This window comes from Salvelinus alpinus, chromosome 26 (assembly GCF_045679555.1).
Source record: "Salvelinus alpinus chromosome 26, SLU_Salpinus.1, whole genome shotgun sequence".
Taxonomy (NCBI): Eukaryota; Metazoa; Chordata; class Actinopteri; order Salmoniformes; family Salmonidae; genus Salvelinus; species Salvelinus alpinus.
The window spans coordinates 20,876,967-20,894,145 of record NC_092111.1 but is presented as its reverse complement, the minus strand read 5'-3'; the positions used below and the strand labels follow the sequence as shown (position 1 = coordinate 20,894,145).

At 43.2% G+C, this 17,179-nt stretch overlaps 2 protein-coding genes across 6 annotated transcripts in view; both read right to left on the bottom strand.

Annotated features, from left to right (window-relative positions):
- Nucleotides 1–17,179, bottom strand: part of LOC139554937 (ubiquitin-conjugating enzyme E2 E1-like) — a 101,919-nt gene that overhangs the window by 15,749 nt on the left and 68,991 nt on the right. Inside the window, exons 1-4 of one of the 4 annotated variants that reach the window (XM_071368239.1) lie at nucleotides 2,621–2,767; nucleotides 2,231–2,389; nucleotides 1,290–1,438; nucleotides 658–708 (exon numbers count right to left, since the gene is read on the bottom strand). In XM_071368239.1, coding sequence (XP_071224340.1) covers nucleotides 658–708; nucleotides 1,290–1,432 — 194 coding nt within the window. In that variant the 5' untranslated portion in view covers nucleotides 1,433–1,438; nucleotides 2,231–2,389; nucleotides 2,621–2,767. Of the gene's footprint in view, nucleotides 1–657; nucleotides 709–1,289; nucleotides 1,439–1,705; nucleotides 2,069–2,230; nucleotides 2,427–2,620; nucleotides 2,768–17,179 lie in introns of those variants that run through there. The other 3 variants (XM_071368238.1, XM_071368240.1, XM_071368241.1) reach the window with 3 other exon arrangements.
- Nucleotides 12,898–17,179, bottom strand: part of LOC139554934 (ubiquitin-conjugating enzyme E2 E2-like) — a 63,949-nt gene continuing 59,667 nt past the window's right edge. For both annotated transcript variants that reach the window (XM_071368230.1, XM_071368231.1), the window contains one exon: nucleotides 12,898–14,034. In XM_071368230.1, the coding sequence (XP_071224331.1) occupies nucleotides 13,937–14,034 (98 nt within the window). In that variant the 3' untranslated portion in view covers nucleotides 12,898–13,936. The remainder of the gene's footprint in view (nucleotides 14,035–17,179) is intronic.

The window sequence follows — 17,179 nt, the reverse complement described above, 5'->3', positions numbered from 1 at the left end:
TGATTTATTTAGAATTCAAGGCACACTTAACCAGCATGGTTACCACAACATTCTGCAGTGATACGGCATCCCATCTGGTTTGCGCTTAGTGGGACTATCATTTGTTTTTCAACAGGACAATGACCCAAAACACACCTCCAGGCTGTGTAAGGGCTATTTGACCAAGAAGAAGAATGATGGAGTCACCAGACGTCAACCCAATTGAGATAGTTTGGGATGAGTTGTACCGCAGAGTGAAGGAAGAGCAGCCAACAAGTGCTCAGCATGTGTGCAATCTAAATTAGATATTTTCAATAAATTTGCAAAAAAATAAAAAAACATGTTTTTACTGTCATTATGGGGTATTGTGTGTAGATGGGTGAAAAATGTATATTTAATACATTTTGAATTCACGCTGTAACAAAATGTGGAATAAGTCAAGGGGTATGAATACTTTAAGGTACTGTACATACAGATATGAACTCTCTCTGTGGCCTTCAAGGTTCATTAGCACATGACAAGGAACTGCTTTAATATCTCCTGTCTCCTTAGATTGAGTGTGTTTGTTGTATTGCTACAGGCCGAACTAAGCACATCTCTTCTTTACCACTTAACTGGCCTTCCAGGACGCATGTCAGAACTGTGTGTATCATGTCGCACACACACACACAAGCCTACCTGCAGTTCGGTGGCGGATCCAAAGTAATGTCAGCCAACTCCTTCTGAATTCTGAAATAAAGCACAAAAATTTAAATGATATCATTACTCACATGGTCTTGATTATTACAGCAGATAACTAATATGAAACAAGCATAGCCACATGAAGTGTTTTGGGTGGAGGCTATGAGAACAAGATACATTGTCATGGCAGACAACCAAAATGTCCAGAAGGCAAATTTTACCAAAGGATTGAGACAGATATAGTAAAACAGGTTGAGGACAAACATACATAAACTACATTGTGCATTTTTTAAAGCTTTCCTCTTACCACAATTTAACAAAACACTTCAAGTGAATATGCAAATAAGTTAGCCTATGATTCAATGGATGACAATTTAAAAAACGTTTGACAACCGTGCACTGAAGATGGTTGAGAACATTTTAAAACGGTCGAAAAATATTTATATACGCAACCAAATCAGAAAATTGTCCACTGCAAATCAAACACATAGTGATTTGAGTGACACGCGCCAGTCAATGATAGGACGACACATTATATCAAGAGTGGCTGCGCGTGAGCTACTATATTACAAAATATCAACTCAATGAAACGTGATTTATTTGACAGCAACAATCAGCCTAGTCCTTACCTTTTCGCGCTCGTGGAGAGGAGTTTGGAGGTCTTGCTCATGATGGCTTTGCTTTCTGCTCGTTTCTTAGGCACGTTTATTTTTAACTGCTGATAAATTGAGGAAGAAGAACTAATGCTGGCACGCGAATCCTCATCCGACATAACGACCTGTACAGACAAAAATAAAAAGCAACATTCAGGCTACAGAAAAACAAACACACCTAAGATCTATACCCCCCAGTTCAGCAGCACTGCCAATATTCGATTTATGCTATCAATAACCAGCGGCAACAATCTTTAGCGTAACTGTTGTTAGGCTCCAAGCAACGATGGGTTCATAGGTTTACATACTCAATTCAATATGAACTTATCCTGCTTATAGTAAAATAATTATCCCCAGTCTTTCATAAGGCTCTAAGAGATTAACCTACTGACCTTATGCTAATGTTTGCACTGAAGCGTTATTTTAGCTGGGTTGTGCTACAACAAAAGGAGCACACGGCTCTTATTCATTACAGCCAAATAAGAACGATGAGGGTTGCCTATTGCCTTATTCCCTCAATTGATTAAATAGCCCAGTGTAGCCTAAAATGGATTGGGCAATGTCGCATTCGTTTGGGGAACTTTTCTCATTCCCACTGAGTGAGTATTCATTGACTTGATGAAACTTTCACTTTGAAATCAGATGCCCATAAGAGAATTTGCCGGATATTTATGCAAAACTAGTTGAATCTGTAGACCGAACCAATGTGTTTTACAATTCGACGTAATATTGGCATCTTTATCCCTCGACAGTCTCAGTCCAGTCTTTAGGACAGACCATTTCCTTCAATTTCCCCCGACGGATAGATCCCATCCATCGACGAGATCCAAATGTCGATCCCTCAGACGCGCCAAACAATACAATACGGATACATATTTCACGATATTTTAAAAGCATTCATTGTTAGATAGGCCCACCTTTTCTTTGTGTCTGTGAATGCCTGGACGCGTGCCTCTTGCAGAGCGGAAGTGTGGGTACAGCAGCAGACGTAGCTACAGTTATCCAGGGCAATGGATTCCCTCTCGGTTGGGTACACCCGATGACAACGTCAAATTGAGAGCTAGCTGAGCACTGCTCTAAAATTCGGGAAAAGAGAAAGTCAACAGACAGGTGTGCGCTGATTCTAACAGACTATTGTGGACATAAGCCTATACACTGAACAAAAATATAAACGCAACATGCAACAATGAAAAATAGTTTGAGTTACAGTTCATATAAGGAAAACAGTCAATTTAAATAAATATATTAGTCTCTAATCTATTGATTTCACATGACTGAGAATACATGCATCTGTTGGTCACAGATACCTTAAAAAAAGGTAGGGGTGTGGATCAGAAAAGCAGTCCGTATCTGATGTGACCACCATTTGCCTCATGCAGCACAACGTCTCCTTCACATAGAGTTGATCGGGCTGTTAATTGTAGTCTGTGGAATGTTGTCCCACTCCTCTTCAATGGCTGTGCGAAGTTGCTGGATGTTGGCGGGAACTGGAACACACCGTCTGTCATACACGTAGATCCAGAGCATCTCAAACATGCTCAATGGGGGACATGTCTGGTGAGTATGCAGGCCATGGAAGAACTGGGACATGTTCAGCTTCCAGGAATTGTGTACAGATCCTTGCGACATGGGGCTGTGCATTATCATGCTGAAACATGAGGTGATGGCGGCGGAAGAAGGGCACGACAATGGGCCTCAGGATCTCGTCACGGAATCTCTGTGCATTCAAATTGCCATCGATAAAATGCAATTGTGTTTTTGTCCGTACCATAACCCCACCGCAACCATGAGGCACTGTTGACATCAGCATCAACAACGTTGACATCAGCAAACCGCTCACGACACCATACACGCCATACACGCTGTCTGCCATATACCAGGTACAGTTGAAACTGTGATTCACCCGTGAAACACACATTTTCCCAGCGTGCCAGTGGTCATCGAAGGTGAGCGTTTGCCCTCTGAAGTCGGTTACGACGAGTACGCAGATGAGCTTCCCTGAGACGGTTTCTGACAGTTTGTGAAGAAATTCTTCGTTTGTGCAAACCAATAGTTTCATCAGCTGTCTGGGTGGCTGGTCTCAGACGATCCAGCAGGTGAAGAAGCCGGATGTGGAGGTCCTGGGCTGTCTGCGGTTGAGAGGCCGGTTGGATGTACTGCCAAATTCTCTAAAATGACATTGGAGGAAGCTTATGGTAGAGAAAATAACATTAAATTATCTTGCAACAGCTCTGGTGGACATTCCTGCAGTCAGCATGCCAATTGCACACTCCCTCAAAACATCTGTGGCATTGTGTTGTGACAAAACTGCACGTTTTAGAGTGGCCTTTTATTGTCCCCAGCACAAGGTATACCTGCGTAATGATCATGCTCTTTAATCAGATTCTTGATTTGCCACTCCCGTCAGGAGGATGGATTATCTTTGCAAAGGAGAAATGCTCACTAACAGGGATGTAAACAAATTTGTTCACAGAATTTGAAAGGAAAGCTTTTAGCGCTTCTGGAAAATGTTTTGGATCTTTTATTTCAGCTCATGAAACATGGGACCTACACTTTACATACGTGTTTATATATATCTAAAATGCAGTGGAGGCTAGTGGGAGGAGCTATAGGACCGGCTCATTGTAATGGCTGGAATGGAACAGAGTCAAACGTGATTTCCATATCTTTGACGCTTTTGATACCGTTCCATTTATTCCATTCCAGCCATTACAATGAGCCTGTCATCCTATAGCTCCTCCGACCAGCCTCCTCTATAATGTAATGTGCTCATCAATACATAATTAAAAAATGAAGTTACCAGACACTCCCAATAATCAGCAGAGGGTGACAGAGAGAGATGATATGTTCTTATCTCTTCTTTATGATGGTCATATTAGGTTACATTAAGTTTCCTACATGCCAAAGCATTCCTTCCAAATTGTCTCCCATCCTCTTATTGCAGGTAGCAATGGGCCATGTGGGCTAATGGATAACTGAGCGAAGACGCTAACTTGCAGGTACATGTAGGCTACTGTTTTGTACAGTCAGAACTCACCTGGTGTAGTGGCTTCACCACATGGGATGGCTTCTTCAATGTGATGATGGCAGACCACAGGAGGTTGTCCTTTCTAGGGAGTTTTTCCTAGCCCCTATGCTTCTACACCTGCATTGCTTGCTGTTTGGGGTTTTAGGCTGGGTTTCTGTACAGCACTTTGACATCAGCTGATGTAAGAAGGGCTTTATAAATACATTTGATTGATTGATGGTCCATACAAAGTCCACTTAACTACATTTTGAATGTATACACATTACCAATATTGGTCTTAAAGGGTTCATTTGAGTGCAGTAGGCTACAGGGCAAACAGTCAACCTCTCCAGTCAGATGGTCTGATTGAGCCTAACCTTTAAACCATTGACCAGCACCACCAACCTGTGGGATTTACTGTCCTCAAAGGAGGAACAACACACCATACCGGCAGCCAGTCCCTCGGAAAAGGTTGAGATATTAGATATGGATTATATTATAAATTGGGTGGTTCGAGCCCTGAATGCTGATTGGCTGACAGCCATGGTATATCAGACCGTATATCATGGGCTCTAATTACATTGGTAACCAGGCACTCTCATTTGTTGACTTCTGTAACCGTAAAAGCCTTGGTTTCATGCATGTTAACATTAGAAGCCTCCTCCCTAAGTTTGTTTTATTCACTGCCTTAGCACACTCTGCCAACCCGGATGTTCTAGCCATGTCTGAATCCTGGCTTAGGAAGACCACCAAAAACCCTGCAATGTCCATCCCTAACTATAACATTTTCTGACAAGATAGAACTGCCAAAGGGGGCGGAGTTGCTATCTACTCCAGAGATAGCCTGCAGAGTTCTGTCTTACTATCCATTTCTGTGCCCAAACAATTTGAGCTTCTACTTTTAAAAATCCACCTTTCCAGAAACAAGTCTCTCACCGTTGCCGCTTGCTATAGAACACATTCTGCCCCCAGCTGTGCCCTGGACACCATATGTGAATTGATTGCCCCCCATCTATCTTCAGAGCTCGTGCTGTTAGGTGACCTAAACTGGGACATGCTTAACACCCCGGCCATCCTACAATCTAAGATTGATGCCCTCAATCTCACACAAATTATCAATGAACCTACCAGGTACAACCCCAAATCCGTAAACACGGGTACCCTCATAAATATCATCCTAACCAACCTGCCCTCCAAATACACATCTGCTGTCTTCAACCAGGATCTCAGCGATCACCCCTCATCACTGTCAAACGCTCCCTTAAACACTTCAGCGAGCAGGCCTTTCTAATCGACCTGGCGCGGGTGTCCTGGAACGATATTGATCTCATACCGTCAGTAGAGGATGCCTGGTTATTCTTTAAAAGTGCTTTCTTCACCATCTTAAATAACCATGCCCCATTCAAAAAATGTAGAACCAGGAACAGATATAGCCCTTGGTTCACTCCAGACCTGACTGCTCTTGACCAGCACAAAAACATCCTGTGGCATACTGCATTAGCATCGAATAGCCATCGCGATATGCAACTTTTAAAGGAAGTTAAGAACCAATACACACAGGCAGTTTGAAAAAGCTAGCCTTTACTTTCCAAACAGAAATTTGCATCCTGTAGCACAAACTCCAAAAAAGTTCTGGGACACTGTAAAGTCTATGGAGAATAAGAGCACCTCCTCCCAGCTGCCCACTGCACTGGGGCTAGGAAACACTGTCACCACCGATAAATCCGCGATAATTGAGAATTTCAATAAGCATTTTTCTACGGCTGGCCATGCTTTCCACCTGGCTACCCCTACCCCGGTACACAGCCCTGCAACCCCCACAGCAACTTGCCCAAACATCCCCCATTTCTCCTTCACCCAAATTCAGATAGCTGATGTTCTGAAAGAGCTGCAAAATCTGGACCCCTACAAATCAGCCCGGGCTAGATAATCTGGACCCTCTCTTTCTAAAATGATCCGCCGAAATTGTTGCAACCCCTATTACTAGCCTGTTCAACCTCTTTCCTATTGTCTGAGATCCCCAAAGACTGGAAAGCTGCCGCGGTCATCCCCCTCTTCAAAGGGGGAGACACTCTAGACCCAAACTGCTACAGACCTATATCTATCCTACCCTGCCTTTCTAAGGTCTTCGAAAGCCAAGTTAACAAACAGATCACTAACCATTTCGAATCCCACCGTACCTTCTCTGTTATGCAATCTGGTTTCCGAGCTGGTCATGGGTGCACCTCAGCCATGCTCAAGGTCCTAAACGATATCATAACCGCCATCAATAAGAGACATTACTGTGCAGCTGTATTCATCGACCTGGCTAAGGCTTTTGACTGTCAATCACCACATTCTTATCGGCAGACTCAACAGCCTTGGTTTCTCAAATGACTGCCTCGCCTGGTTCACCAACTACTTCTCAGACAGAGTTCAGTGTGTCAAATCAGAGGGCCTGTTGTCCGGACCTCTGGCAGTCTCTATGGGGGTGCCCCAGGGTTCAATCCTCGGGCCGACTCTTTTCTCTGTATACATCAATGATGTCGTTCTTGCTGCTGGTGACTCTCTGATCCACCTCTACGCAGACAACACCATTCTGTATTCTTCTGTCCCTTCTTTGGACACTTAACTAACCTCCAGACGAGCTTCAATGCCATACAACTCTCCTTCCGTGGCATCCAACTGCTCTTAAATGCAAGTAAAGCTAAGCATGCTCTTCAACCGATCGCTGCCGACACCTGCCCGCCCGTCCAGCATCACTACTCTGGACGGTTCTGACTTAGAATATGTGGACAACTACAAATACCTAGATGTCTGGTTAGACTGTAAACTCTCCTTCCAGACTCACATTAAGCATCTCCAATCCAAAATTAAATCTAGAATCGGCTTCCTATTTCATAACAAAGCATCCTTCACTCATGCTGCCAAACATACCCTCGTAAAACTGACTATCCTACCGATCCTTGACTTCGGTGATGTCATTTACAAAATAGCCTCCAACACTCTACTCAGCCAATTGGATGCAGTCTATCACAGTGCCATCCGTTTTGTCACCAAAGCCCCATATACTACCCACCACTGCGACCTGTGTGCTCTCGTTGGCTGGCCCTCGCTTCATATTCGTCGCCAAACCCACTGGCTCTAGGTCATCTATAAGTCTTTGCTAGGTAAAGCCCCGCCTTATCTCAGCTCACTGGTCACCATAGCAGCACCCACCCGTAGCACGCGCTCCAGCAGGTATATTTCACTGGTCACCCCCTATGCCAATTCCTCCTTCAGCCGCCTTTCCTTCCAGTTCTCTGCTACCAATGACTGGAATGAACTGCAAAAATCACTGAAGCTGGAGACTTCTATCTCCCTCACTAGCTTTAAGCACCAGCTGTCAGAGCAGCTCACAGATCACTGCGCCTGTACATAGCCCATCTGTAAATAGCCCATCCAACTACTTCATCCTCATACTGTTATTTATTTTATTTATTTTGGTCCTTTGCACCCCAGTATCTCCACTTGCACGCTCATCTTCTGCACATCTATCACTTCAGTGTTTAATTGCTATATTGTAATTATTTCGCCACTATGGCCTATTTATTGCCTTACCTCCCTTAACCTACCTCATTTGCACACACTGTATATAGACGTTTTTCTATTGTATCATTGACTGTATGTTTGTTTATTCCATGTGTAACTCTGTGTTATTGTTTGTGTCGCACTGCTTTGCTTTATCTTGGCCAGGTCGCAGTTGTAAATGAGAACTTGTTCTCAACTAGCCTACCTGGTTAAATAAAGGTGAAAAAAAACGGTTTATAATAGCAATAAGGCACCTCGGGGGTTTGTGATATATGGCCAATATACCACGGCTATACTCGTGTTGCGTCATGCATAAGAATAGCCCTTAGCCGTGGTATATTGGCCATATACCACACCTCCTCGGGCCTTATTGCTTAATTGACCTCTTCATTTTCAATAGTTTAGTCATTTTGTAGACTAGAGACTCGTTAAGTCTTTACCTACAGTTCCCCCCTGCCATGGTCTCTTAGGACAAGCTGGGGGTGGAGAAGGTTGAGGAATAGAACAAGGGAGGTTATGAGGCTCTGATGCACCAGAAACAATCATCTTTTTTCTTCTCACTGTGAAGTAGAGATGGAGAGATGGAGCCCCCCCCTCCATTCCCTGCCTGGCAACAACAATTACATCCCTCCGCTGGTGTCTCTCGACTTTGCCACTTTTCTTTGCCTGATAGGAATTAGGGTCCAACCTACACCAAATAATTTACGGCTGCACAATACAGAATTGTAAGGCCCGACTCCACTCCTGTCAACTCTGGCTTTGAAAAGGCAATGATTCTACTAATTCATCCTGGATCAGTTCTCTACTCACCACTAATGCTGCAACAGTCTCTCTAGAGAGGGCTGAGCAATCCATGTGCCAGAGTGAAGATGTGGTGCTGGTTTATGTTGGAATAGGCCTACAATGACTGAGGCCATTGTTGTAATTAGCAATAAGAAACAGCATTGCTGCCTAATTAATAATGAATGAACTCTTAACTAATGAATCATTTTCACAAAACAAGACTCCACAAAGCTCAAAACCAAACATTTAATTTGGAATGTTCCTTTCATGAAAACCTGAAACACATTAGGAGTGAAGGCATGCATCCAGATGTTGAGGCTCAACATACTGTCTATGTTCTGTTCCATTGCAGGGGGTGTCCTACATTTTTGGACTGGAATATTAGGAACTAAACTGGTAGTTCTAATGGTCGGAACGCAGAACTGTAGAATTACAGAATGGAATCTCAGAACTGTCCCTGTGAATAGACAGCGGACAAGATGAGAGAGTTCTTTACGTGAACATACAGTAGCTTTAACTTTCATCACTGATCATAAAAAGGAAAAGTTCTTGAAAGTGGAGCTTTAAAATGTGACATGAGAAAATAATAAACCGTCTAAAATGGGTGTATAATATTATATTTTATGAAATGTTTTACAAAACATACACATACAAAACGACAACATACACAAACATTCACAGCATCACCCCTGCCCAGACTCACCTGCTCGCACCCCTATCTCCAGCGCCCGCATCACTCTCCCCCACATGGCCTCAAACTGCACCATTTTTTTTCTCTCCATCCCCCACGCACTTTCAACATTTAGATAAAGCATTTGACCTTTCCATTGTGTTAACGATGGAGGATTGGTTGATTTACAGTTTTTACACGTACATTTTTTCTAAATGATTGACGAGAAAAGTATCGTCCAACCTATCGGGTATACATTTACATTTTAGTCATTTAGCAGACGCTCTTATCCAGAGTGTTCATCTTAAGATAGCTAGGTGGGACAACAACACATCACAGGCATAATAAGTACACTTTTCCTCAAAGTAGCTATCAGCAGAGTCAGAGCTAGAAGGAACGGGGAGGTCAAGTGTTGGTTCATTTTTTTTTTTTTTTTGAGTGGGTTTATTTAAAGATACTCTTTGGAGAGATAGGATTTCAAGTGCTTTCAGAAGATAGGCTGGGACTCTGCTGTCCTAGCTTCAAGGGGAGCTGGTTCCACCATTGTGGTGCCAAGGTTGAAAACCAGGCTTGCTGTAGTATCGCCCTCCCAGAGTGCAAAGAACCTTGGTGTGACCCTGGACAACACCCTGTCGTTCTCTGCAAACATCAAAGCAGTGACTCGCTCCTGCAGGTTTATGCTCTACAACATCCATAGAGTACAAACCTACCTCACACAGGAAGATGCGCAGGTCCTAATCCAGGCACTTGTCATCTCTTGTCTGGATGACTACAATTCGCTGTTGTCTGGGCTCCCAGCCTGTGCCATCAAACCCTTGCTACTTATCCAGAATTATCCAGGGTCACACCAAGGTTCTTTGCACTCTGGGAGTGCGACACTGTGGAGTTGTCAACCGTGATGGAGAGGTCTTTGAGTGGGCAGGCCTTTCCTGGGAGGATGAGCAGCTGTCTTGTCGAGCTTGAGCTTGAGGTGGTGGGCCGACATCCAAGCTGAGATATCTGCCAGGCACGCAGAGATGCGTGTCGCCACCTGGGTGTCAGATTGGGGGAAGGAGAAATGTAGTTGATAGGAGAGACCATGTGAGGATATGACGGAGCCGAGTGGCTTGGTGTATAGAGAGAAGAGGGCCAAGAACCGAGCCCTGGGGGACACCAGTAGTGAAAGTACATGGTGCAAACACAGATCCTCTCCACGTCACCTGGTAGGAGCGACCTGCCAGGTAGGATGCAATCCAAGAGAATGCAAAGCCTGAGACACCCGGCCCTGAGAAGGTGGAGAGGAGGATCTGATAGTTTACGGTGTTGAAGGCAGTGGATAGATCTAGGACGATGAGAACAGAGGAGAGAGTGTCATCTTTGTCAGTGTGAAGAGCCTCCGTGACACAAAGAAAAGCAGTCTCGGTAGAGTGACCCGTCTTGAAGCCTGACTGGTTAGAGTCAAGAAGATTGTTCTGAGAGAGATAACGAGAGAGTTGATCAGAGAAGGCAGGCTAAAGTGTTTTGAAAATAAAAGAAAGAAGGGATACAGGTCTATAGTTTTTGACGTCAGATGAGTCGAGTGTTGGTTTCTTGAGGAGGTGAGCGACTCGGCCATATACATTTTAGATGGGACGTAGCCAGTGGTCAGGGATGAGTTGATGAGGGAAGTGAGGAATATGAGAAGGTCTCCAGAGTCTGGAGTAGGGGATGGGGTCAAGCGGGCAGGTTGTCGGCTGGCCAGACCTCACTAGTCGCAGTATTTCATCTGGAGAGAGAGGGGAGAAAGAGGTCAAGGCGTAGGGTAGTTCTGTGTGAGTGGGAACAGAGGACTCAATAGTGAATGAGGAGCGGATGTCGTCAACCTTCTTTTCAAAGTGATTGACAAAGTGGTGGTTAGAGTTGGAGGAAAGGGAGACAGTGATCAGAGACCTGGAAGGGGGTTGCAGTGAGATTAGTAGGCGAGCAGCCTCTAGTAAAGATGAGGTCAAGCATACTGCCTGCCTTGTGAGTTGGAGGGGACTGGGAAAGGATGAGGTCAAACGAGGAAAGGAGGGGAAAGCGAGAGTTGTAAATAAATTAATCAAAGTTGGAAATAAATTACGAAGAGCGTTGAGCAATCGGCAGGAAATTAACTTATCAAGGTGTCAAGCTCATTGAGGAACTCTCCAAGGGCACCTGGTGGGCGATAGAGGACAACAATGTTAAGCTTGAGTGGACTAGTGACAGTGACAGCATGGAATTCAAATGAGGAGATGGACAGGTGATAGAGGGAGAAAAGAGATTCTCCAGTTAGGAGAAATGAGTAGACCTGTGCCACCACCGTGACGACCAGAGAGAAAACATAGTCAGATGAAGAAAGAGCAGCCGGAGTAGCAGTGTTCTCTGTGGTGATCCACAGGGCCAAAAAATCAAGGGACTAAAGGGCAGCATAGACTGAGATGAACTCTGCGTTCTACACTGCAGATCGGCAGTTCCAAACGTTGCCAGAGACCCAGAATTCCACATGGGTTGTGCGCGCAGGGTCCACTAAATTAAAAGGTTTGCAGCCAAGGGGTGGGGGGCGCCTGTAAAGCCTACAGGGAGAGGATCGAACAGGTATAGAAAACACACACAGAGATCATCAGAATATAACTAGGTATGATACTGAAGTGAGAGAGTGGTGTGGAGTCTTCCTCTTTCCTTCCTCGAACAACCATGCAGAACAACTTGGCAGAACCGTCTCACTGCCCCCCATATGCCATATCTTGAAATATGCAGACAGACGGATTAAAAGTATATTTACATTGTAATACTTCTAACAGCCAACCTTCTGTGTCCATAACTTTTGGACTTTATAGCGTTCCCAGAAGGCATGGATTATTGAGTCATTGTTAGTTTTACATTTAAATTTGTGAATTTTGTCCCTTCTATAGAATTTATTACGAGTCTTGGTTAAAATCATTGAAACATTTTTCTAAGTGTCAGTTGGATAGGCTTTCTGCAAGGTTTTGAATATCTTACCAATCATATGATCATCCTTTTCTGGCTCAAATAGGATTCCCTCAAGATTGCTGTGAAATACAAAAGATTTCAAATAGAAATTTCCTGATATTGAACTTAAGGTGCACGTATTTGAACATATTTACATTGGTCAGTCCAAAATTGCTTTTAAATTCTGTAATGGGAAATACTGTAAATGTATTTTCTGATTACCAATTAATTTACGCTTTCTATGCCTTTAGTTCTCCATGTGGATCAATTTAAAAATCGGTAAATTCTGAAAAGTTATCCAAGGATTGTTCCATATCGTTGTGATATTGGTTCTTGTAGAATACGTTTCATTTTCTTCCATATTGTTATAATGTTCTTAACTAGAAAGTTGTTAATGTTCTTAGCTTTATCCTTTGAAAATAAAGATGTACAAATATTATGGGGAGGAGCATGCGCATCTTCAATATGTACCCATTGTTCCTCTTTAGTGCATTTAATAATATTCATATTTGAATGACCATTGAACAGCAGTAAATATTATCGATTGTGCATTGAAATCCACCACGGTTTACCCAGCGAAGAGGACCCCCAGTGAGCACATTAGCAACAGATTAGCCGAGCTAGAATTAACATTACAACCAGTGTTTAATTGAGTATTCAATAAGTATGTATTCTCACAAGGCAAATGTACAGCAAACAACTGCCAGCTGGCTAGCACCACAGGAGGTGAGCAGCAAGACCAGCTACACACAGATCCAGACAGCCTTACTGTCATGTCAATAACTTCTTGGGGCAGAAAAATAACATCAAATGATTAATCATAGAATAAAGTCTATTCTGCATTTGTAGACACTAATTCTGCAGACAGGCTTACATTGAAAATGACATTTTAAACAACAACACTTAATAGAATGCATGAGCTCTAGAATGCATGGACTAGAATGCTCTAGAATAGAATACATTTTTCATCAATCACATAAAGGGTCTAGTATTAAAAAAACGAATGATAATGCATATAAAAAAAAGCAATAAACAATGTAATAATACCAACAACAACAAGAATAACAGTATTAAAGCTTTTCATGACCATATCAACATTCGGTGTATTGGAAAGAAATTCCCAATATACTCTTTGTATAAAAAAAAAGAAGTGATCAAGTGTCTGCATGGGACAAATAACAGTTCATGTTGTCAGAGGAGGGTTGGGTGTGCCATGTGTTCGATACCATTCACTCAGTTCCAGCCATTACTATGAGCCCGTACTCCCCAATGAAGGTGCCATCTGTGATGAGGAAGGTGGGGGTGGGGGGGGATCAGGTCAGGTGGGCGTGCTTCCACAGATTTGGGGCTGAGAGTGGGGGGCAAAGTAGCTTGGTCCCAAATCTGTTTGTGCTGTATAGCCAAATACTATTGGTCTAACTTGTAAGTCGCTCTGGATAACAGCGTCTGCTAAATGACTTAAATGTCAATGTAATTCATCATTGTCATACCAAACATACCAATAATTCATTGTTTGACATGTGATGACTATAGGAGTTGGCTATACAACACAACCAGATCTGGGGCCAGGCTAGGGGCGGAGGGGTGAGGGGTCGGTGTCCTCCACAGATTTTGGGTGGTGGTGGTGGGTCTGGGAGGGGGACAGTGGAGGTCCTTGCTGTCAGACTATGTGGCATATCTCTTGGTCCACTGTTTGGCTATCCTGTCGTGCTCTGGTCTGTTGGTTGTGTACTGGGTGGCGATGCTTCCTACCAGAGGGTCAGCTGTGAGGAGGGAGAACAACATGGATGACATTATTTTAACCACCATTAAATGACATCCCATCACATCCATTGGTTGTTTGTCTACAGTCAGAAACTGTCACCCCAACTATTCAGATAAACGATTTGCTTCCATTAACTGTGATTTTTAAAGACTACCTTGATACCTTTAACATCCTAAATGGAAAAACCCATGAATAATTTTCCATGTCGTGAAGCCCTGTTCATCTCAAGTAGGACACTCTATAACTATATGACATACAAAGTAGCAGACACTTTTACAGACATCATGTGAATCAAGTGTTCACAGCAGGCTTGACTAGTACTACAGGAAAGGAGGGTGAAGCAAAATGACAGAGACATATTCCCTTTACAGCACATCACAGTGACACACTCTGACCAGGGGTGTATTCAGGGATGTGCAACCATAGAAATAGAATGAATATAATGGGCGTGGAAGCTCTAACCCTGGCAATCTGACTGGTAAACTCACAGGTACACTCGCAATGCCTGCCTGGTATTGTGATGCAATCGTTTCCATGGTATTATGGAATGTTCTATCAACTGATTCTAACTGATGTGGCTCATGCAATGGAATATATTTTTTGTAAAGTCAGTTGAGTTGACTCAACAAATCACAGCACAGATTGAAGGGTACACTTCCTGCTTTTACTTCCTGTTATGGGTACACTCCGAATGGCTGCCAGTCCACCCATTATACCATCATTGACTTGAATGGAGATGCCCTTTCCATTCATTTTACTTCTATGGGTGCAAAATTCAAAATCATTCAAATGGCAGCCCCCCTGCCGAGCTCCAGGTGCTGGTTGGGTGAGCAGCAGTGGGGACAGGGCCCCAGCGCAGCTAGGCTGAGGTCGGGGGTGAAAATACTAGAGCTACAGAGCACCGTACAGAGTCTCCTTGTGGCACCCCAACCAAGACAGCCAGGAATTATACAATTACTGTGCCTGCGAGGGTTCATTAACTGTCATTCTGCCCTCTCCTTCTTTAATTAGCTATATCCCATAATATTCCATCGATACTCTATACCCCTACTACTGCATGAATAAGGACAGGGGAGGGGAGGAGGGGGAGTTGTGGGGGAGTGGGTGGACTTGGGGCCCACAGCGACAGCTCCAAACCCACTATGCAATGTGGGAGAGGGCCCCCCGAGGGGGGGGGGGGAAGTAATGACCAGACATTATGAGAACCCCCTGTGTATAGCCTCGTTATTGTTATTTTATTGTGTTACTTTTTATTAGTCTCAATTTGGTGATTTTCCCCCATTTTGTGAATTCTTGGTTGGTGAGCGGACCCCAGACCTCACAACCATAAAGGGCAATGGGTTCTATAACTGATTTAAGTATTTTTTTTACCAGATCCTAATTGGTATGTCAAAGTTTATGTTCCCTTTGATGGCATAGAAGGCCCTTCTTGCCTTGTCTCTCAGATTGTTCACCTTTTTTGGAACACCATTATTTTTTGTCTTACTGCGATTTACTGTCAGGGCCCAGGTTTGACAGTATCTGTGCAGAATATCTAGGTGCTGCTGTATGCCCTGCTTGGTTGGAGACAGAAGCACCAGATCATCAGCAAACAGTAGACATTTGACTTCAGATTCTAGTAGGGTGAGGCCGGGTGCTGCATACTGTTCTAGTGCCCTTGCCAATTCGTTGATATATATGTTGAAGAGGGTGGGGCTTAAGCTGCATCCCTGTCTCACCCCACGGCCTTGTGGAAAGAAATGTTTGTTTTTTGGCCATTTTAACTGCACACTTGTTTGTGTACATGGATTTTATAATGTCGTATGTTTTTCCCCCAACATCTCTTTCCATCAATTTGTATAGCAGATCCTCAAGCCAAATTGAGTGAAACACTTTTTTGAAGTCAACAAAGCATGAGAAGACTTTGCCTTTGTTTTGGTTTGTTTGTCAATTAGGGTGTGCAGTGTGAATACTTGGTCTGTCGTATGGTAACTTGGAAAAAAGTCAATTTGACATTTGCTCAGTACATCGTTTTCACTGAGGAAATGTACAAGTCTGCTGTTAATGATAATGCATTTTTCCCAAGGATTTTCCCAAGGTTGCTGTTGACGCATTTCCCACATTAGTTATTGGGGTCAAATTTGTCTCCACTTTTGTGGATTGGTGTTATCAGTCCTTGGTTCCAAATATTGGGGAAGATGCCAGAGCTAAGGATGATGTTAAAAGAGTTTAAGTATAGCCAATTGGAATTTGTTGTCTGTATATTTTATAATTTCATGTAGGATATCATCAACACCACATGCCTTTTTGGGTTGGAGGGTTTGTATTTTGTCCTGTAGTTCATTCAATGTAATTGGAGAATCCAGTGGGTTCTGGTAGTTTTTAATAGCTTATTCTAAGATTTCTAATTGATCATGTATATGTTTATGTTTGTTCTTTGTTATAGAGCCAAAAAGATTTGAGAAGTGGTTTATCCACACATCTCCGTTTTGGGAACTCTTCGTGTGCTTGTTTGTTTGTGTTCCAGAAGTGGTTAGATTATATGGATTCTTCAATTACATTGAGATGATTTCTGACGTGCTGTTCCTTCTTTTTCCGTAGTGTATTTCTGTATTGTTTTAGGCATAGACTCAGCTTTTCTGGGTCTCTATGTTTTTGGTTGGATAGGTTTCTCAATTTCTTTCTTAGGTTTTTGTATTCTTCATCAAACCATTTGTCATTGTTCTTCATTTTCTTAGGTTGTCTGCTTGGAATTTTTTTATTTGATAGGGAATCTGAAAGGTCAAGTATACTGTTTAGGCTTTCTACTGCCAAGTTTACACCTTCACTATTACAGTGAAATGGTTTGTCCAGGAATTTGTCTAAAAGGGATTGAATTTGTTGTTGCCTAATTGTTTTTAGGTAGGTTTCCACACTACTTTCCTTCCATCTATAGCATTTCTTAATATTGTGCAGTTCCTTTGGCTTTGATGCCTCATGATTGAGTATTGGTCTGTTCAAGTAGACTGTGATTTTACGGTGATCTGATATGGTGTCAGTGGGCTGACCGAATGCTCTGAGAGACTCTGGGTTGAGGTCAGTGATAAAGTAGTCTACAGTACTACAGTCAAGGGATGAGCTGTAGGTGTATCTACCATAGGAGTCCTCTTGCAGCCTACCATTGG